The sequence below is a fragment of the Somniosus microcephalus genome, chromosome 31, assembly GCF_052327205.1.
Source record: "Somniosus microcephalus isolate GS21.2 chromosome 31, FLI_Smic_1.0, whole genome shotgun sequence".
NCBI lineage: Eukaryota > Metazoa > Chordata > Chondrichthyes > Squaliformes > Somniosidae > Somniosus > Somniosus microcephalus.
Genome location: NC_141017.1, coordinates 20955826 through 20978815, shown reverse-complemented (window position 1 = coordinate 20978815; position 22990 = coordinate 20955826). Strand labels below are relative to the sequence as shown.

The window sequence follows — 22990 nt, the reverse complement described above, 5'->3', positions numbered from 1 at the left end:
CGATAAACAAACCGAGGACCTGACCAAGAGCTGCTCAGGATGCCAGAAAGTCCAAAATGCACCACCACAGGCCCCTCTACACCCATGGGAGTGGCCCTCATCTCCATGGCAACGGGTGCATATTGATTTTGCTGGTCCATTCATGGACTCAATGTTTTTAATAGCCGTGGATGCGCACTCGAAATGGCCTGAGGTCATCAAAATGTCCTCCACCACCACGGAGAAAACTATTGCAGTCCTACGGACCATTTTTGCCAGGAATGGCTTGCTAGAACAGATTTGCTCCGACAACGGACCACAGTTTGTGTCCGAAGTGTTCTGGAGGTTCTTGAAAAAGAATGGGGTAAGGCATTACACATCCGCCCCGTATCATCTAGCCACAAATAGATTGGCTGAGAGGTTCGTACATGTTGTGTATGTAATATGTGTGCTACTTTGAACCTATGGACAGGACTGCACTACTTGTAGGGCGTAGTGATACGCAGTACCACTCCTGGCCATAGGGGTATAAATAGTACTGTGGGTACTGATCTCCCCTCAGTTCCCGCCTGTGGGCATGAAGTAAAGGCCTACGTGCAGTCCCTACCTCCAACCAGTAAAGACCTGTTTGAGTTATACGTTTAAGTCTTTGTGTTAATTGTTCAATACAATACACATACTTAACACTGGCGACGAGTCGGTTCGAACCCTGCGGCAGTTATTCCACGGCGGCTTCGTCCAAAGACAGGACGTTGAAGAGAGGTTTCAATCCTCAACACCCCACTCAAAACTGAAGAGCAGCAGAAATCCTGACAGCTTCCAGCGACTGGAAGCGACAGGCATTAGGACCCTGAAGCCTCCATAACCTCGTGGGTAAGCCAGAGCCCGGGAGGGAGCGAGCAAGAGCCGCGCGAGCGGGTGAGCCAGAGGCCGGGAGCCGCTTCAAGTGCGAGGCGCAGCGCGGGCCAGCGATCGCGGCGAAGATAAGGGCCGCACTCGGGGGCTGAAGGGAGACGGCGTCGGGGACGGGTGAAGACCGCCAAGCGCGGGAAAACCGCCATTTTGTGGGCGGAGGACGACGGCAAGAGCGGGAAGCCGCCATCTTTGATAACAAGTAAAGAAAATAAAATCTGAGAAATTGCAAATCTACAATGCCTAAACACGGGAATATTAGCACCTTTGATAGTGACCTCGAAGATTGGGCCATATATGTTGAAAGAGTAAAAAATTATTGTAAGGCCAATAAAATTCGTGACCAAGATAAAGCTCTAACGTTATTAAATTTAATGGGTGCGAAGACATACGGGCAATTGAAACACCTGTTATCACCAGATGAACCGGCGGATAAGACGTTCGATGAGATTGTTACTGTCCTGAAAGATCATCTAAACCCCACGCCGCTGATGCTAGCGGAACGATTTAAATTTTACGACAGAAGGCAGCTACAGCATGAAAGCAATGCTGAATATTTGCTGGAATTGCGTAAATTAGCGAAATATTGCCAGTTTGGAACGGGACTGACATGCACTACGAGACAAATTTGTGTGTGGTTTATTTAAACAGGATACACAAAAGCGACTGCTCGAGGAGAATGAGCTGACGCTTGAGAAGGCGGTCACTATGGCAGCAGCACACGAAGCCGCAGCGAGAGGCACGGCAGTAATGCAGCTACGGTCACCGGAGCTCAGTGCACACAAATTGGGTGTGAGTTCTGGCAAATGTTATCGTTGTGGAAAGACAACGCATGATCAGAACCAGTGTTGGTTTAAAAACCAAGAATGTAGAACTTGTGTTAGGCTTGGACATATAGCTAGAGTATGCAGGTCAGCGAAGAAGACCAGCAACAAGAAGTCACCGCAAGGAAAATACGCAAAGGTACACAAGGTGACCGAACAGGAGTCCGATTCAGACGCTAGCAGTAATGAACTGGCTAGCTTAAGAGTACTCAACGCTGGTAAGGGTGCAGACCTCCAGACAATTTGGGTCACTCTTCAGATAGAAGGAGTCCAAGTAAAACTGGAATTGGACACTGGATCGGCATTGACGGTCATAAATAAGAAAGATTACGGAAAGTTATTCCAACATATTCCCCTACAGGATACGGGGATTATATTGAAAACATACACGGGGCAAAGAGTGTACCCCATCGGGAAAATAGAGGTTGCAGTGGTCCACAAGGGCGAAGACAGTCAAATAATGGACTTATATGTGATATCTGAGGGAGGTCCTCCACTACTAGGACGGGAGTGGATTAGGAAAATGAATATGGACTGGCATTTCCTACAAACAATAACGAGTGAGAACTCGGTGAAGATAGTCGGCCCAGACTCTGGAACGGATGATGGTAAGCCCAACTCAGGTGCAAAAGACAAAGTTTCAGCACAGAATTCCACTGAGCAACAACAACATAGTTTAACTGTGGATTCTGAGTCTGGCAAGTCTACTGATGTGCCCATTTCTGAGGGACGCCGGGCTCGAACTCAACTCCATTTCAAACTACAACAGCAATTAGAACAAATGCTTTGCCGTTTTGAGCAAGAGTTGAATGCAACGAAAGAGTTCTTTGATATAGAGTTGGAGAATCTGGAAAGACAACAGAAGCAGCTGATGGAGAAAATGGAGCAGGAGCACACAAAACGTCTGATGTCAGAGGAGTTAACGGTCAGCCAACTCCTGCATATGCTGAAGGACAGGACTCTGAAATGGGAAAAACTTGAACACGAACTTCAATATTCAAACGAAAGGGGTTTGGAGCTCTCAAAGGTTATTGGAAGAGCTGAGGTGGCAACACAGACTGAGATGACTGCAACAGAGCAGCCCTTGGATGCCAAAAGTACGCTGACTCACGTCAACATGGAACAACAGACCGCTGAAACAGCTGCTCCGGTAGAGGGATTGAATAGTCCGATCAATCAATCTCCAAAAGAAGTTGAAGTAGTAAAATCTCAAATGAGGTCATTAGTAAACGACTTGCTGAAAGCCCAGAAAAAGCTGGATGAAGAGGTACGCATGAAGAAGTCTCTTCAGGAAAGATGTCTGGACTTGGAACAAAAGCTGGCTAACGCCCAGCTGGGTATGGAGGAAATAGAAGACCCTCTCGCTGGCCTAGATCAGGACGACACCGAATATTACTATGTCCTGTCCTGCCCAACTTGTAACTTCGACTCCCACCATACAGAAATCATGGAGGAGCACCGAAAGTCTACGGAACATCGGGAGAGGGTGGCTCTACTACGGAAAAAGGAGGAAGAGAAGGAGGAACTGCGCATGCAGCTGGCAGCTGACAGTGGAGCCCAGAGAGTCTCCAAGAAGCAGAAAAGGAAAAGTCGAAACAGAAGATGACCCATCTGAACCATTATTACCTCTACCAGATCACACACGTGGTCCCTCCGAAAGGAGCCAATTCAGTTCGGAAGTTCAAACTGTTAAATCCATGGAAGGACTATTGAATGAGTCACTCCAGCAACGTGAACCGACTACACCACAGAGATTGAATCTGTGAACTGTTTTCCGCAGAGACTGAATCTGTGATCTGTTTTGACATGAAGTTATCTATGTATCTATGTTATTCTGTTATGTAAACCTGAAGTTATATATGTATATATGTTATTACGTTATGTTAAATGGGGAGATGACTGTAAAGCTAAGAAGGGAGGAATGTTGTGTATGTAATATGTGTGCTACTTTGAACCTATGGACAGGACTGCACTACTTGTAGGGCGTAGTGATACGCAGTACCACTCCTGGCCATAGGGGTATAAATAGTACTGTGGGTACTGATCTCCCCTCAGTTCCCGCCTGTGGGCATGAAGTAAAGACCTACGTGCAGTCCCTACCTCCAACCAGTAAAGACCTGTTTGAGTTATACGTTTAAGTCTTTGTGTTAATTGTTCAATACAATACACATACTTAACAGTACAAACCTTTAAGAAGGCAATAAAGGCTATGTACAATGACAACATTCCGCTGCAGCACAAGGTGGACAATTTCCTGTTCGCCGACCGGAATGCGACACATGCAGTCACCAACCAGGCCCCAGCCATGATGTTCTTTAACCGAAGGTTAAGATCTCGCCGGGATTTGCTCAGACCAAACGTACGAAGAGATGTTGAGAGTAAGCAATTCCAGCACACCCATGAGAAGCCAACAAGGAGCTTCAATGTAGGGCAACCAGCCTTGGCCCGCGACTACCGAACAGAAAAATGGCAGCCAGGAACAATATGCACACGGCAGGGCCCACTAATGTACACAGTGGACGTTGGGGAGAGCATAGTGAGATGCCATGCTGACCAGATCCGAGAGTCACAGGAACAAGTCAACCCCATGCCTCGCCCATACGTACCTGGTGATGAACCCGACGTACAGGTCGCATCTACCCCAGAAACAGTAGCATCGGAAGCTGATGAACCAACCGACGACAGGGGGCCAGAATCGCCCCCGCACCAAGAGCAAGACACTCGGGAAAGGCGCTATCCAGAAAGGATCAGGAAGCCTCCCCAAAGACTGAATATATAAATAGACTATTTTCAGCTAATGTTGCATGTTAAAAGTGTTAATTGTAATTAGTTTGATATTTAATTGTTAAATGAGTGTTATGGTACTGTTAATCTAAAAGGGGAGGAATTGTAATGTATATACCTTTAAGGGGGGAACTATCTTTTACAGCTCATGTATACTGCAGTACCGGCAGTGACCACACCTGTATATAGCACTGAATAGTAATCTGTACAGATCAGTTCCCGTGTAAGCCACGTTGAGTAAACACCTGTGTACCGTTCTCCTGCAGTCTGTGTCTTATTCTACACAGACCCAACAAAGGGGTAAGCCATTTAGGACTGAGATGAGGAGGAATTTCTTCACCCAGAGAGTGGTGAACCTGTGGAATTCTCTACCACAGAAGGCAGTTGAGGCCAATTCATTAAATATATTCAAGAAGGAGTTAGATATATTTCTTAAGGCTAAAGGGACTAAGGGATATGGGGAGAAGGCAGGGACAGGGTACTAAGTTTGGATGATCAGCCATGATCTCATTGAATGGCGGAGCAGGCTCGAGGGGCCGAATGGCCTACTCCTGCTCCTATCTTCTATGTTTCTATGTTTTGGAAGACCGTACTATTTGGTAGTGCAGCCCTCCCTCAGCAATACATTGGAATGACAGCGTAGAATTTGAACATAGAAACATCGAAGATAGGAGCAGGAGTAGGCCATTCAGCCCCTCGAGCCTGTTCCGCCATTTAATGAGATCATGGCTGATCATCCAAATTCAGTACCCTGTCCCTGCTTTCTCCCCATATCCCTTGATCCCTTTAGCCTTAAGAAATATATCCAACTCCTTCTTGAATATATTTAATAAGTTGGCCTCAACTGCCTTCTGTGGTAGAGAATTCCACAGGTTCACCACTCTCTGGGTGAAGAAATTCCTCCTCCTTTCTGTCCTAAATGGCTTACCCCTTATCGTTAGACTGTGACCCCCTGTTTCTGGACTCCCCCGGCCATAGGGAACATCCTTCCTGCATCTAGTCTGTCCAGTCCTGTCAGAATTTTATAAGTTTCAGTGAGATCCCCTCTCATTCTTCTAAACTCTAGTGAATATAAGCCTAAGCTCAAATCTCTGGAGTCGGATTTGAACCCACAACCATCTAGCCTCAGAGGCAAGTGTGCTACCCACTGATCCAAAGTTTATAATGCGATCACTGGCGGCTAATGGCACTTTCAGCATCTGCGAGGTAAAGTTGAGGTTTCCTTTTTTGCTTATAGCTGGAGAAACGGTGAACGTATCCTAAAAGGAGACGCTTACAACTTCTCCGGATATAGGGACCAAAGAAAACCGTCCTCAAAGCTTCGCACCATTTCCCTTTGTGGATTGCATCCTCCTGATGATTAGAACTGGAGGAGTGTTTTATAATTAACATAGAACGCAACGCTTCTCAACTGGACATTTTATGGTTCGATTTTAGGTGTAGGTCAACAATTAGCTGACTGTCCTTGTGAAGTTTCAGCTGTGGAGGTGACCAAATCACTCCTAACAGGAATGGTTTGGGACTCAAAATGGCAGGAACAATAAACTAGGTACCCTGGGTTAAGTGGGTAAAGGCATCACTTGGTGTGGTGTTGAGTTACACAAACCACGAGAGCCCATGTTTCATCCCTGGGTGTGTACCTGACTTCAGGCCTGGCCAGTAGATGGGCTGGCATTCCCTGGGCAAGAGAGGTCAAAAGTCAGACAAGGCTCCCCATTCCTGATCAAAAGAAGTGCACGAGTGAGTAGACTGTGATACCCTCCGTAATCTATCAACAACAACAGCCTGCATTTGTATAGCCACTCTAACTTAGTAAAACGATCCAGGGCTCTTCACAGGAGCAATTATTGAACAAAATATGTCACCGAGCCATATGAGGTGATATTAGGACACCTGACCAAAAGCTTGGTCAAAGAGGAAGATTTTAAGGAGCATCTTAAAGGAGGAGAGAGAGGTAGAGAGGCGGAGAGGTTTAGGCAGGGAATTCCAGAGCTTAGGGCCCAGGCAGGCAGCTGAAGGCACGGCCGCCAATGGTGGAGCGATTAAAATCGGGGATGTGCAAGTAGCCAGAATTGGAGGAGCGCAGAGATCTCGGAGGGCTTGGAGGAGGTTACAGAGATAGGAACACTTGTTACCAAGGCTCGCCCATAAAGGAGGGGCACTTGAGTGAAATACTGGGTGGTGTCTGGAACTTATTGGACTGCCCCCTAGCTCAAGTTGGTTGGTGCCTTCAGGATAGGATGAGAGGAGAGACATACAGGCTGAAATTTCTTGTCATGCTAGTTGATGGTGCATGAACATCACAAAACATCTAGAGCAGAGGGGACAAGCTCGTCACACCAGCCAGGCTCACAGTGCTTTGTAGCGGTTTGGTACAACTGAGTGTCTCGCTGGGCCATTTCAGAGGGCAGTTAAGAATCAACCACATTACTGTGGGTCTGGAGTCACATATAGGCCGGACCAGGTAAGGACAGCAGATTCCCTTCCCTAAAGGACATTAATGAACCAGACAGCTTTTTACAACAATTTGGTAGTTTCATGGTCACCATTACTGACACTAGTTTTTCATTCCAGATTCATTCACTTGAATTTAAATTCCCCAGCAGCTGTGCTGGGAATAGGAACTCATCTTCTACCCAGGTCATTAGTCTAGGCTCACTGGATTATTAGTCCAGTAACATAACCACTATGCTACCATACCTCCACCACCGGCGTACCATGGCTGCAGTGTGTACCATCTACAAGATGCACTGCAGCAACTCACCAAGGCTTCTTCAGCAGCGCCTCCCAAACCCGCGACCTCTTCCACCTAGAAGGACAAGGGCAGCAGGTGCATGGGAACACCACCACCTCCAAGTTCCCCTCCAAGTCACACACACCATCCCCACTTAGAAATATATCGCCGATCCTTCATCGTCGCTGGGTCAAAATCCTGGAACTCCCTCCCTAACAGCACTGTGGGACCACTTTCACCACATGGACTGCAGCGGTTCAAGAAGGCGGCTCACCACCACCTTCTCAAGGGCGATTAGGGATGGGCAATAAATGCCGGCGTTGCCAGCGACGCCCACATCTCAGGAACGAATAAAAACAAAGTAATAACAACCTTGTAATGAAGGATCTTTGTTGCTGTTTAGGTTTTATGTGGCATCGTAGCCGGTGGTCTACATTACTTGCTCCTGGCCGCCTTTGCTTGGATGTGTCTGGAGGCAGTCCAGCTCTGTCTCATGGTGCTAAACCTCAAGGTTGTGAACTTCTCCCGCACCCGTATCATTCCAAGGCGAATCATGTACCCCGTCGGCTATGGGTGTCCGGCGGTGATTGTGGTCGTGTCTGCCGCGGTAAATCACGAAGGCTATGGGACCGACACACTGTAAGTAAAGAGGCTGCCTGCGCATCCATTGTGTTTCAGAGCGATGCATGTGCACTGAAGTCAAGGCACTGTGTAGGGAGAAGTTTATGACACACAGGCCAAGGATTCTGATTGAGCCATAGACCGTGAGAGGGAGCACATCTGATAGGACAATCAAACATGGTTAGCAGACAGCGAGCATTCCATTAGGTTACTGTAGGAATTGAGAGGGGGGTGGGTTTGGGGTTATTGCCTCTAGCCAGTCAGAAGTCTCTGAGCTGCTCCAGAGCCCCGTGCAGTTTCAAATCGCTCCCCTTTCCTGGTTCTGACCGCCGGACTTATTCAGCAGCGATGTAGACAGAAACGAGACTCGTGGTTGGGTGCAAAACAGACCAGTATTTATTGAAATAAAAGAAACAAACTGAAAATAATCAATACAACACTCCTATGCTTAATACAGCACTTATACTTAAATACAGTACACTTATTGTCCACTACAGCACTCTTTTGCTTAGTGCAACACTCCTTTACTTAAATACAGCACTTTACTTCTCACAGTACACTTAGTGTCTACTACAGCACTCTTCTGCTTAGTACAACACTCTTTTACTTAAATACAGCACTTTTAACTAGTGCAGCACACCTTTAATACAGTACACTTTGCTTACTACAGCACCTTTGCTTAGTACTACACTCTTACTTAATAGGGGAGGAGAGAACGGACACAACGAGGGAAAATTGACTAAAATCACAATTTAACAATAATTCCCCTTAATTCCCACCCCTAAATACCTATCTAAGTTGCTTTGTGATGGGTCAGAAAATCTATGCTCACCAGAGGACGCCTGCTCTGTGCCCTTGCGGTCTTAGATTCTTCACCACCCTGAAATGGAGATACCTCAGTGTTTAAAAGTAACTGCTGGTAATCCACTCCTTTGGGCGGGCTGTCGAGTTGTTCTTCCTTGCAGGCAGAGCATGGAGGCGAGGCGGTAGAGAGAGAGAGCGAGATGGCTTCCTGAGAAGCTATCTTTATACCCCATTTGGAGTCAAAATCTTCACGGCCAAACCCGGAAGTATCTGGGCTAAACAAAAGGGATCCAAACTGCCCCCATTGACTGTGATGGGGTTTGGATGAATTACCCATTTGTTTAAACTGGGTTGAATAAAGCTGTCTCAGTTTGAAAAAAAATGTCTGTTTCCTTAATTGCTGGGTAAACAGCCCTTGGATGTTAGTGTAAACAAAGCCATTGTCCTGTGGTCAGTGCAACCGCAATTGATTGACAGCTTTAAGTGGTTAAGCCTTTGTGTCAACATTGTAGACTTCCTGTAAACAAACATTGATTGTCCTGTGGGGAAACTCCCTAAACTGCCTTTGATTGACAGTTTAAATACCTCATTGCTTCAGAGGCTGTTTTTTTTTTCTAAACCCTTTGTCAGCCATCTTTGATTTTCCTTTCCATATGCACACAGGCTGTGTTGTGTCTTTTGCCACGAGGCCGGACAGCCATCTTTGATTTTCCTTTTTCACAGGCACACAGGTTGCCTTTTAAGTCCTTTTTGTCAGCCCGTGCTTTGAAGAGAGACTGTCTTTTGTCTTCTGCCATGAGGTCTGATGGCCATTTTGACCCCTGGATTTTTAAAGGTATATTCTACCCAGGTTTATCTTTGATCAAAAATATAATCTTCGGAGCTGTAGAAAATGTCAAAATTATTGCAAAATCCTACATTACTGAACCACCGGAGACTCCTCACTGGGTAAATAAAAAAAGGACTTGCATTTCTATAGTGCCTTTTACGACCTCAGGATGTCCCAAAGTGCTTTGCAACCAGTTAAGTACCTTTTTGAAGTGTAGTCACTGATGTAATGACAGAGCCTCAGTTTAACATCTCATCCGAAAGACGGCACCTCCGACAGTGCAGCACTTGCTCGGCACTGCGCTGGGAGTGTCAGACTAGATTTTTGTGCTCAAGTCCCTGGAGTGGAACTTGAACACACAACCTTCTAACTCAGAGGCAAGAGTGCTACCCACTGAGTAACCAAATTGCTCACAGCAAGATCCCACAAACAGCATTAAAATAAATGACCTGATGATCTGTTTTAGATGTTGGCTTGAGGGATGAATGTTGGCCCTGACACCAGGGAGAACTCCCCTGCTCTTCTTCCAAATGGTGCTTTGGGATCTTATACTCATAGGGCAGACGGGGCCTCAGTTCAATGTCTTATTTGAGAGACGGCACCTCCGACAGTACTGCACTGGAGTGTCAGCCTAGATTTTGTGCTCAAGTCTCTGGAGTGGGACTTGAATCCAACGACCACTGACTCAGAGGCAAGAGTGCTACCAACTGAGCCACGGATAACACTTCCACTGCCTCACAATCTACTGAGCACAGCGGACCGGGAAGCGCTGAGGGTCTATCCCAGGTCTATGCTAAGTTAGCTGATCTGAGCGGGGGGCTCTACAATTGGTCTTGGTATCCCTCGTTTAGGAAAGGAAAAGATCAGCGGGGGTCCCTGATCCTGATCACTAACCTGCTGGAGTGACGACAGAATCAGGCTCCAATGCGACACCTCTGTCTAAGACTCTACGGACCCTTGTGTCTAGGCAACCACACCAGGAACAATCACTGGATGAAGTACCTGCAACACTTAAAAAAATAATCTATTTACAGGCTACTAACCCATGGTATACCTCTGTGACCATAAGTATCGCTGTACCAGTGAGTACTACTTGTTCACCAAAACTCTGCTGCCCGTACCCTAACTCGCACCAAGTCCCGTTCACCCATCACCCCTGTGCTCGCTGACCCACATTGGCTCCCGGTCCGACAACGTCCCGAATTTAAAATTCTCATCCTTGTTTTCAAATCCCTCCATGGCCTCGCCCCTCCCTATCTCTGTAACCTCCTCCAGCCCGACAATCCTCCGAGATCTCTGCACTCCTCCAATTCTGGCATCTTATGCATCCCCCTTTTCCTTCGCGCCACCATTGGCGGCCGTGCCTTCCGCCATCTAGACCCTAAGCTCTGGAATTCTCTCCCTAAACCTCTCTACCTCTCTACCTTTCTCTCTCCTTCTTTAAGATGCTCCTTAAAAACCTACCTCTTTGACCAAACTTTTGGTCACCTGCCCTAATATCTCCTTATTTGGCTCAGTTTTTATTTTATTTGATAATCGCTCCCATGAAGCGCCTTGGGACATTTTACCACATTAAAGGCGTCATATAAATGCTTGTTGTTGTTGTTGTGTCTCTTTGCTTGGGGTATTGCCATGAAGGAGGTCTCCTGCCTTCTGATCCTGAAACATTAACCTGTCTTTCTCTTTCCATAAGCTATCAGATCTCCTCTGTATTTCCTGCATTCTTTGTTTTATTTCATGACTTATATACATAGGTGGACCAACATTTGAACAGGTAACACTAACTGTCCTTGCTATAAGGAACATTCTCCTGTTTTTTGACACTGTAATAGTAGATAAGAGACTAAACCACCATGAGAGAGATGTCAAATTTACCTTCTGTGTATATCCATGCTCTGTGATGTGCATCTGTCCATACTGGAGGCATAGACTAAATTCATATTAAGATCCAAACCTTGTTAGGAAATTGACAATGAGTTTGCGTTCACTTTTTAGACATACGAATCCATCTCCCGTGGCGTTGTAAACAGTGGGGTAGATCTTGACTTTGTGCGATTGTGTAAAACATGGGATAGTGAGTCAGTAGCCCGTTTTACTACTCTCCCCATTTTTATTTCCGTTGACTTCAATTAGGAGAGATGTAAACCGCGTTGCAAGACTCGTTATCACCCATTTTACACTTGCCATGCCTTTGTTACCTCTACGTTTGACTATTCCAGCCCTCTTCTGGCCGGCCTCCCATCTTCCACCGTACATAAACTCGAGCTCATCCAAAACTCGGCTGCCCCGTGTCCTAACTCGCACCAAGTCCCGTTCACCCACCTCCCCTGTGCTCGCTGGCCTACACTGGCTCCCAGTGTGGCAATGCCTCAATTTAAAAATTCTCACCCTTGTTTTCAAACCCCTCCATGGCCTCGCTCGCCCTTCCCTGTCTCTGTAACCACCTCCAGCCCCACAACCCACTGAGATCTCTGCACTCCTCCAGTTTTAATCGCTCCACCATTGGCAGCCGTGCCTTCAGCTGCCTGGGCCCTAAGCTCTGGAATTCCCTCCCTCAACCTCTCTGCCTCTCCACCTCTCTCTCCTCCTCTAAGACGCTCCTTAAAACCTACCAAGCTGTTGTTCAGCTGCCCTAATGTCACCTTATGTGGCTCGGTGTCAAATTTTGTTCCTGTGAATTTTCACTGCATTAAAGGCGCTATATAAATGCAAGTTGTTGTTGTAGTTGTTAGCTCACAAAGTCAAGATCCACCCCGGGTTGTCAGCACCATGTGTAGTATTCAGGTAAAGTGAGGTTAAAGGGCAGAGTGTAATTGAATTGTGGCATGGATATGTCATCCAGCTGTCATTTTAATGCCACAGATTTTGTCATCATTTTTGGATTCCTGTTACAAATACCTCCCCCACTGGTGGGAGGCTGCAACTACAGCATGACCAGGTTACATTTGCAGTTTCCATTGTAAACCTGGATGTAGCAATTGACAATGGGAACGATTGACAGGAAGGCCAAGCAGATTTTTTGAAAATGCATTATGGGTTTAAAACCACTTTAGTGGATTAAAAATGTTTCTTTCATTACAGCTGCTGGTTAGATCTGGAGAAAGGATTTTTGTGGAGTTTCCTGGGACCAGTGTGTTTCGTAATTCTGGTAAGATTGTTCTGTATGACGGGAAAAGCTTATGATGGGATGTCTAGTTTGGCTGTCCATTCGATGGCCTCCTGAGAGGCTGAGGGGAGAAATGAACTGCCTCCCGCAGCATATCTCAGTGGGCAGGTTGATGTGATGTGTTCCATGGTCTGGGACTCGTGGCCACAGCCGCACTTCGATTTGTCCCTCATCCTCCACTTGTGGAGCAGGCGGCCGCATTGTCCGTGCCTTGTACGGATTGGGTTGAGCGCCGTCCACCGTCTTCGAGGGAGGTCGAAGCCAGGGACCTCTGCTGTTGGGGCAGTGATGAGGTGTTGGTTCTTTATGTGGCGTGCGTCCCACAATTCCGTCCGTCTGGATAGTGGGTCGATACCAGCTGCGCGAATATCGGCTGCTGTTTTCCAGAGTGGCCGGCGTGATTTTAAGCGCTTTCGTGGTGGGAATGTCGGTGTTGTTTGTGGTTTTTCCCATCTCACCGAACACAGTGGCATCATGGCAAATGGCAAGTGGGGCAAAGCGGGACAGCACCAGGAGCCACTCAGTTGGAGTGGACTCGAGCGTCCCTGACACCGTCTTCATGGAGGCGTCCAGCTTTAAATAATCCATATGGACTAAGTGGCCCAACCGATTCAGAACTGCGTCACACATGGACAGAGGCTTTCCTCCCATTGCCTGCCCTTTGTTTCCTGTAGCTAGTGTGAATTTTTGCATCATACTAACGATGAGGAATTATCACGGTTAAGACGGGTGAACTGAATGCTCCTATTTTGCAGGTTAATACAATTCTGTTCTCAATTACACTCTGGATCCTGAAAGAGAAGATTTCCAGCCTAAACGCCGATGTTTCAACAATTAATGAATCTCGGTAGGTGTTGAAAACGCACTGGAAAATAGGTGAACCATAATTTATCAATCCGAGGATTGAGAATTATTTGGTGCCATGATCATGATTTTGATTCTCAATCAACATAGATTAGCGATGGTCCAAATGAGCAATTAATGATGTTTGGTGTTGATGGCGTCAATCGTGGCTCAGTTAGTAGCGCTCTCACCTCTGCGCCAGAAGGTTGTGGGTTCAAGCCTCACTCCAGGGACTTGAGCACAAAATCTGGGCAAAACCTTCCGGTGTAACACTGAGGGAGTGCCGCACTGTCGGAGGTGCTGTCTTTCGGATTTGAATAAAATATGTTCATAGGATGTGGGCATCGCTGGCAAGGCCAGCGTTTATTGCCCATCCCTAATTGCCTTTGAAAAGGTGGTGGTGAGCCGCCTTCTTGAACCGCTGCAGTCCGTATGGTGAAGGTGCTCCCACAGTGCTGTTAGGGAGGGAGTTCCAGGATTTTGACCCAGCGACGATGAAGGAACGGCGATATATTTCCAAGTGGGGATGGTGTGTGACTTGGAGGGGCACTTGGAGGTGGTAGTGTTCCCATGCGCCTGCTGCCCTTGTCCTTCTAGGTGGAAGAGGTCGCGGGTTCGGGAGGTGTGTCGAAGAAGCCTTGGCGAGTTGCTGCAGTGCATCTTCTAGATGGTACACACTGCAGCCAGGGTACATCAGTGGTGGAGGGAGTGAATGTTTAAGGTGGTGGATGGGGTGCCAAACAAGAGATGAGACGTTAAATCCAGGCCTCATCTTCCCTCTCAGGTGGACGTAAATGATTGAGTGGTACTATTTCGAAGAAGAGCAGGGGAGTTCTCCCTGGTGCTCTAGCCATTATTTATCCCTCAACCAACGTGACTAAAACAAATGATCACATTGCTGTTTGTTGAAGTTTGCCATTGGGCTGCCATGCTTCCTACATTGCCACAGTGACTGCACTTCATTGGCTGTAAAGCACTTTGGAGATGTCCTGAGGTCGAAGGTATAGAGATGGGCCGAATGGTCTCCTTCTGTGCTGTAAGGTTCTATGAAGACCAGAAATCTCCGCAGTGCTGCTCCCGCACTGTCACAGGAACAATTTACCGAAGGTACAGCGGATACTCTGCTCAGGCATGTAAACAAGCTTTCCGCCACATGTTTGGTGAAGTTACGGCCCAGGTGTGGGAGCAGGTCTGAGGAAATTTCCGAACTTCATAGAAACATAGAAAAATAGGAGCAGGAGTAGGCCATTCGGCCCTTCGAGCCTGCTCCACCATTCAATATGATCATGGCTGATCCTCTATCTCAATACCATATTCCCTCTCTCTCCCCATACCCCTTGATGCCTTTTGTGTTTAGAAATCTATCTATCTCCTTCTTAAATATATTCAGTGACTTGGCCTCCACAGCCTTCTGTGGTAGAGAATTCCACAGGTTCACCACCCTCTGGGTGAAGAAATTTCTCCTCATCGCAGTCCTAAATGTCCTACCTCATATCCTGAGACTGTGACCCTTCGCTCTAGACACCCCAGCCAGGGGAGACATCCTCCCTGCATCCAGTCTGTCTAGCCCTGTCAGACTTTTATATGTTTCAATGAGATCCCCTGTCATTCTTCTAAACTCCAGTGAATACAGGCCTAGTCGACCCAATCTCTCCTCATACGACAGTCCTGCCATCCCAGGAATCAGTCTGGTGAACCTTCGCTGCACTCCCTCTATGGCAAGTATATCCTTTCTTAGGTAAGGAGACCAAAACTGCACACAGTACTCCGGGTGTGGTCTCACCAAGGCCCTGTATAACTGTAGTAAGACATCCTTGCTCCTGTACTCAAATCCTCTTCATAGAATGACACAGCACAGAAGGAGGCCATTCGGCGCATCGTGCCTGTGCCGGCTCTTTGAAAGAGCTCTCCAATTAGTCCCGCTTCCCCCCTGCTCTTTCCCTGTGGCCCTGCAATTTTTCCTTTCCACATATAAACCCAATTCCCCTTTTGAAAGTTACTATTGAATCTGTTTCCACCACCCCTTCCGGCAGCGCATTCCAGATCACAACAACTTGTGAATTCTGGAATGGAAACATCAGCCCGGGTTTCTGCTCCGAGTCATTATTCAGCAACCCCTGTTGGAAATTGGACATCAGACAAGGACGGGATCAAACTTTGTTGCGAGGCCTTCCATGATCAAATAGCCTATCCATACTCATGAATAACGCTCATTTTGGGATGTCCTGGAGCACACTTGCCACTTACAAAACCATACTCAGCATCTTCAGGATACAATATCGCTAGTATTTTTCTACATTTGGAAGGGTTTAATGAGAAGTTTTGCCCCATGAGGAGGGATTGAGTAGATTGGGCCGATACTCTCTGGAGTTTAGAGGACTGAGAGGTGATTTCATTGAAACGTATAAGATTCTGAGGGGGATTGACAGGGTAGATGCTGAGAGGCTGTTTCCCCTGGCTGGAGAGTCTAAACATGGAAGATAGGAGCAGGAGTAGGCCATTCGGCCCCTCGTTCTGGACTCCCCCGCCATCGGGAACAGCCTTCCTGCATCTATTCTGTCTAGTCCTGTTAGAATTTTATAAGTTTCAATGCGATCCCCTCTCATTCTTCTAAACTCTAGCGAATATAAGCCTAATCGACCCAATCTCTCTAGAAATAGGGGGCATATTCTCAGGATAAGGGGTCGGCCATTTAGGATTGAGATGAGGAGGAATTTCTTCACTCAGAGGGTTGTGAATCTTTGGAATTCTCTACCACAGATGTCGAGTTGTTGAGTATATTCAAGGCTGAGACCGATTGGTTTTATGGAGTCTAAGGGAATCAAGGGATATGGGGATAGGGTGGGAAAGTGGAGTTGAGGTCGAAGATCAGCCATGATCTTATTGAATGGCGGAGCAGGCTCGAGGGGCCTCGTGGCCTACCCCTACTCCTATTTCTTCTGTTCTTATGTAAGCTCTCACACGGAACCGGTTCTTGTCTTTTCACAGGATGCTCACCTTTAAAGCCGTGGCACAGTTTGTCCTGCTGGGCTGCTCCTGGGTCTTCGGCTTGTTTCAGATTAATGAGGGGACCATCGTGATGTCATATCTATTCACCATATTGAACGTTACCCAGGGTCTGTTCATTTTCTGCATTCACTGCGTGTTAAACAAACAGGTAGACGACTTTGGAACATGAATTTTGCATGCACGCGCTGTCCTAATTGGAAAGTTGCAGTAAATCGCGCTTCCACAGGCAATGCACGTACACCAGCATCAACTGATCTGAGAGCATTATACAGCAAAGTACATAGATTTTATGGGTGGAAGTTTATGTGCCTGTGCATGCATGTGTTTGTGTGTCTGTGGATTTATGTGTGTGCCTTTGTGTATGTTTGTGTGGATGTGTGTGTGTATTTTTGTGTGTGTGTATGTTTGTGTGCGTATTTGTGTATGCGTTTGCATATGGGTGTGTGTGTATTTTTGTGTGTGTGTGTGTATGTTTGTGTGCGTATTTGTGTGTGGGTGTGTGTGTATTTTTGTGTGTGTGTGTATGTTTGTGTGCGTATTTGTGTATGTGTTTGTGTGTGGGTGTGTGTGTATTTTTGTGTGTGTGTTTATGTTTGTGTGCGTATTTGTGTATGCGTTTGCATGTGGTTGTGTGTGTATTTTTGTGTGTGTGTATGTTTGTGTGCGTATTTGTGTATTCATTTGCTTTTGGGTGTGTGTGCATTTATGTGTGTATGTGTATTTTTGTGTGCATATTTGTGTATGCATTTGCGTGTGGTTTTGTGTGTATTTTTGTGTGTGTATGTTTGTGTGCATATTTGTGTGTGCATTTGCATGTGGGTGTATTTTTGAGTGTGTATGTATGTGTGTGCATTTGTGTGTTTGTGCATGTTTGAGTGTGCGCGCGTGTGTGCGTGTGTAGAGTTGCGAGAATTGGTTGAACTTAAAACAACGTGAAACTTCTCAAAAATATTAAAGCCCATGGTAATCTCTCTCTTTTCTATCTTTTGCATGCACTTCCTGTTGTGTAACAGGTATTTCCTGTCATTGTCACATTTTTCTGTCAGCCAGTTTTATGTCCCACTTGGGTTGCCCACTATTTCTGTCCTGTATTTTGCTACATCTACAGGTGAGGAAAGAATACTGGAAATGGTTTATCAGAATTTACAGGCCAAAGAAAACAGAAATGTCAGACACCTGCTCTTCCATGTTGAACAGTTCCAAGATAATGGTGAGTGACGTAAGAAAACTACGAGGCACTTGGTCTAAGCGTTAAACAAACCTTTAATCAACTGTTTTACAACATAGAGGTTTAGTTGTGTCCTTCACTAGTTCCTGTTAAGAGTGTTCTGCGCAAGCTGGGCCCATGCCCGAGTATTTATACTCTCCCTGGACAGCGCCACCCGTAGGCCGCTCATTATTATTTCATAAGTCTTTCTTTCATGAATGACCGATTCATGTCAGTGAGTAACCAAGGAAGAACCAGTTCTTTTATTACACAGAACGTCCGGCACCGAAACAGGCCATTCGGCCCGACAGGTCCATGCCGGCCGTTTATGCTCCACACGAGCCTCCTCCCACCTTTCCTCATCTCACCCGATCAGCAGATCCTTCTGTTCCTTTCATGTACTTATCCAGCTTCCCCTTAAATGCATCTCTGCCATTCGCCTCAACCACTCCCTGTGGGAGCGAGTTCCACGTTCTCACCACTCTCTGGGTGAAGAGGTTTCTCCTCAATTCCCTGTTGGATTTATTAGTGACTATCTGATATTGATGGCCAATGTTGTCTGTAAGCTGCGTGACCGCGCAACGCTTCAGTGGTCCCACGCGGCCTGCTTGCTGGCTTTTGTGTGCAGTTTTGGTCGCCTTATCTGAGGAAGGATGTTCTTGCCATGGAAGGAGTTCAGCGAAGATTTACCAGGCTGATATCTGAGATGGCAGGAATGACGTATGAGGAGAGATTGGGTCAATTGGGCTTGTACTCGCTGGAGTTTAGAAGAATGAGAGGGGATCTCATCAAAACTTATAAAACTCTGACAGGGCTGGACAGACTAGATGCAGGAAGGATGTTCCCGATGGTCGGGGAGTCCAGAACCAGGGGTCACAGTCTAAGGATAAGGGGTAGGCCATTTAGGACAGAGAGGAGGAGGAATTTCTTCACCCAGAGAGTGGTGAACCTGTGGAATTCTCTACCACAGAAGGTAGTTGAGGCCAATTCATTAAATATATTCAAGAAGGAGTTGGATATATTTCTTAAGGCTAAAGGGATCAAGGGATATGGGGAGAAAGCAGGGACCGGGTACTGAATTTGGATGATCGGCCATGATCGCATTGAATGGCGCAGCAGGCTCGAGGGGCCGAATGGCCGACTCCTGCTCCTGTCTTCTATGTTTCTATGTTTCTATGTTTTCAATAGAAAATCCACACATGAGTGGTACTTTGCCCTTTTAAGGGGTTGCGTGGCCTCAAACAAAGTTACAGGGAGCATTGTTTATGTCCCCTAGTCTTGGTCTCCCCCACAAGTGGAAACACCTTCTCTACGTCTACCTTATCCAACCGCTTCACAATATTAAAGACCTCTATCAGGTCGCCGCTCAGCCTTCTCGTTGTTAGAGAAAGGAGCCCCAGCCCGTTCATTATTTCCTGATAGTTATAACCTCGCACTTCTGGTAACATCCTTGTAAATTTTTATTTTACCTTCTCCAGTGCCTCTATATCTTTTATTGTAATGTGAAGGCCAAGAACTGTTCACAATACTCCAAGTGTGGTCTAACCAAGGGACAAGTTTAACAGAAATAAAAACAGAAAATGCTGGAAATACTCAGCAGGTCAGGCAGCATCTGTGGAGAGAGAAACAGAGTTAACGTTTCGGGTTGATGCCCCTTCGTCAGAACTGGAAAAAGTTGGAGATGGAACAGGTTTTGAAGCAAGTGTAAGCAATCAGAGGGTGGTTGGAATCTGGAACTCACTGCCTGAAAGGATGGTAGAGGCAGGAACCCTCACAACATTCAAGAAGCATTTAGATGAGCACTTGAAACGCCATAGCATACAAGGCTACGGACCAAGTGCTGGAAGATGGGATTAGAATAGACAGGGCTTGATGGCCGGCGTGGACACGATGGGCCGAAGGGCCTCTTTCTGTGCTGTATAAATCTATGACTCTATCTATGACTCTATGTAGGGGCAAGGAAAGGGGGGAGGGGAGGAAAGAACAAAAGGGAAGGTCTGTGATAGGATGGAAGGCAGGAGAGATTAAGAGACAAAAGGGATGATGCTACGAGGCAAAAGGAGATGGTAATGGGACAAGTTAAGAAACAAAAGATGGCTCTAGATGAAGTGTAAATGGCAGAATGATTGACAGCTGCCATGTGGGAGAGAGTGAAACAAAATGGGAAAAAAACATAGGGGCCGAGGTTACAGTCTGAAATTGTCAAACTCGATGTTGAGTCCAGAAGGCTGTAAAGTGCCTAATCGAAAGATGAGGTGCTGTTCCTCGAGCTTACATTCCAGCATTCGCAGTATTTTGCTTTTGTACAAGTTTAACAGAACCTCTCTGCTTTTCAATTCTATCGCTCTAGAAATGAACCCCGGTGCTTTGTTTGCTTTTGTCTTGTTGCCTTGGTAACCTGCCTCGCTACTTTTAGTGATGATTTTGGATGGAATCCCTTACTGCTCGACAGTAACAAAGCCCATCACTCAATGCACAGAGCGAGACAACTCAGCTGTAGGACTGCAATTACTTTTTAGTCTGCCTTTAACCACAGACCCCACCACTTATAGTGGGTGCGTGTGTGCAAACGGGATTTACCCCTGCTCTTCTTCCAATAGTGGCCGTGGGATCTTTCACGTCCACCTGAGAGGGCAGATGGGGCCGCGGTTTAACATCTCATCCGAAAGACAATTCAGAAGTCTTGCTGTTACAACCATGCTGGATTGCTTTGGTGTTCCAAGATATGGATAGGTCGCCGCTGGAGATGTAAAATCTATCATTTTATCTTTTCCCAGGTACAGATGACCACGGATGATCCCACCACTAAGCCAGCGGTGCTCTGGATGATCTCTGACACGGGGGAAACAACACAGAGCGAGAAAATAAATCACTGAATCCCAGCATTCAGCTCCAACCGGGTCCAGAAACACAAATCGCAATGCTTCAGTACTAAGCTCTCTCTGCTTTAAATATCCTGCTCTGTCATTTTGTAATAACAGATCATTGGAAAGTAATGATCGCGGAATATCTCTGCTTGTTGGGTTGTATCTCGCAACAACAACAACATGCATTTATATAGCGCCTTTAATATAGTAAAACATCCCAAGGTGCGTCACAGGAGCGAATGTCAAACAAAATTTGACACCGAGCCACATAAGGATAAATTAGGCCAGGTGACCAAAAGCTTGGTCAAAGAGGTCGGTTTTAAGGAGCGTCTTAAAGGAGGAGAGAGAAGCGGAGAGGTTCAGGGAGCTTAGGGCCCCGGCAGCTGAAGATTCCACAGTTAGATGTGGTGCAAACCCCAATATTCTTGTGAGGAAACGTCAGGTAAATAAACACCAACAAGAATAAGGTCAGGCTCCTAATAGATTGAAGTCACGCGTGTAACTGAAGCAGTAGAGACACAGGGGGGAGTTTTGAACCCAGCCAGCCCTCGGGAATCTGACGGGATCGAACGCGACGCTGGTTTAACACCCTCACCCAATTTCGCTCTCCATTGAAGTCAATATTGGGGAGGGGTCTAAAACCAGCATTGCACCCGACCTCCGGGGCGAGTTAGGTTAAAATGACCCCCCATAACCACAACTAGAAAACTGATGGGAAAGGCTAATTCACGCCTTGTTCTGTATTACAGAGACAATCCTGAGACAATGGAGCGGGGTGGGGGGGGGGGGGGGTGGGGCGGGGCGGGGGCCAGTTGAGCACAGGAAAGCCCGGAATGTCCAGGATTCCCCGGCACGCTGTGGAGGTTTAACTCGACGTGTGACGTGACGGACACGTTTCCCCGCCCGGGACGTCAGACGGATGGACAGGCTGGCTGGCAGTCGGGCGGGGAACGCTGGACAGGAGGCCGCAACCACAGGTAGGCCCTATCCCTGGGGGTGGGAGGGGGTTTGAATGGGGGTGGTGGGGGAGCCTGAGGGGGCTGGGAGGAAGCACTCCTGCTCCTCCCGGCCCACAAGGATTGCCCCCCCACCTGAGGCTGCCCCTCCGGCCACAGTAAAACCTGCAAAATCAGGTTAAATTCCCAGGCTCCAGCACACCTCCTGACAGTGGATTGGCTGCCTACCCCCGTCCCGCCTCCGTTGAGCGGGTTGGGGCCGGGTTGGGGTCGGGTTGGTGTTGGGATTCACCTTTTTAATACTTTAGCCTCCCAGCCGACCCCCTCGTGTTTTTTTGGGGTTAAAATTATCCCCAATGTGGGAAAACAGTTATAAAACACAAATTGAATTTGGGACGCACAAACCAAACAGTACAGTACAAAGGGGAAAAATTGGGTCGCGCCCCCTTTGGGGCACTAACTTCACCGGGGCGCTACTTTTGGAAAAAGTTAACGTCCCCGCACCCGAAATTGAGTGGTAGCGCCTCAAGCAGGAGGCGGGACTACTGGAAGCGCTCCCCCTCCCTCTTGGGGCGCTTCCATTGAATATTGCGGCGCTACGTGCAACAGCGCCACACGCGCCGGCACATAGCGCCGTGGTACTGCAGGCCTCCCTCCCCTGATTAATGGGGAGGGGCCTAGCTCAGCGCGCACCGGGGCTCTGCTGGACCACCGGGGAGCGGGGTGCCGGGAAATCAGCCCGACACGCAAGAGGAGCGCGGGGCTGACCGATCGCAGCCGGCTCCCCGCAGGAGGCCAGAGGGGGCAGGTGCTGGCAGGCGGCCCGCAAGAAAATGGCCGCCCGGCAGCTGCCCTTTAATTACCGCCGCCCCGGCCACAAAAATGCCCCCCCTGACCCTGTTGGACATATCATCCGGCGGTAGGTCAGGACGCGAGCCAAGTTTGCGGCTGGGACTTTGAAATGTACTGAGCAGGTCTCACTTGAGGTAGAATTAGAGCGACTATGGGGGTAATTTGAACCTAACCCACCAGGCGGGAGATTGATGGGATCAGATGCACCACCCATTACAGTATATACATCATCGAAGGGAAAGTAAAACTTGCGCTCAACTAATCGCGTCCGTCTCCCAAACTGACCCCCCCACCCATGTTTCCAAATAGTGATAACTGCATTGGAGAAGAACAACGAAAATGATCCAACGTGCAAGCTGATTAAGTATGAGAAAGATTGGAGTTTATGTTTAAAGGGGAGGTCAATAAGGGAGGGACCCAATGTAAACTATTACAGGAAACTCTCGTTTAAACGGCACCTAAATATCCAGAATTCTCTATTAACCAGCAAAATTCATACTCCGAAAACAACACCTCAATAACCGGCAATGGTGCTGAGTCCGAGTCCGAGGCTCCCGCGGTGGCCGAGTTAGTCAGTGGGGGTAGTTCTCCAAACTGCCACTA

General features: G+C 47.4%; 1 protein-coding gene across 2 annotated transcripts in view; it reads left to right on the top strand.

Moving 5' to 3' along the window:
* Positions 1-21349, top strand: part of LOC147097615 (adhesion G protein-coupled receptor E3-like) — a 46322-nt gene extending 24973 nt beyond the window's left edge. For both annotated transcript variants that reach the window (XM_085971585.1, XM_085971586.1), the window contains exons 12-17: positions 7637-7872; positions 12569-12635; positions 13409-13500; positions 16485-16653; positions 17614-17715; positions 20490-21349. In XM_085971585.1, coding sequence (XP_085827711.1) covers positions 7637-7872; positions 12569-12635; positions 13409-13500; positions 16485-16653; positions 17614-17715; positions 20490-20588 — 765 coding nt within the window. In that variant the 3' untranslated portion in view covers positions 20589-21349. The remainder of the gene's footprint in view (positions 1-7636; positions 7873-12568; positions 12636-13408; positions 13501-16484; positions 16654-17613; positions 17716-20489) is intronic.
* The last annotated feature ends 1641 nt before the right edge of the window (positions 21350-22990 follow it).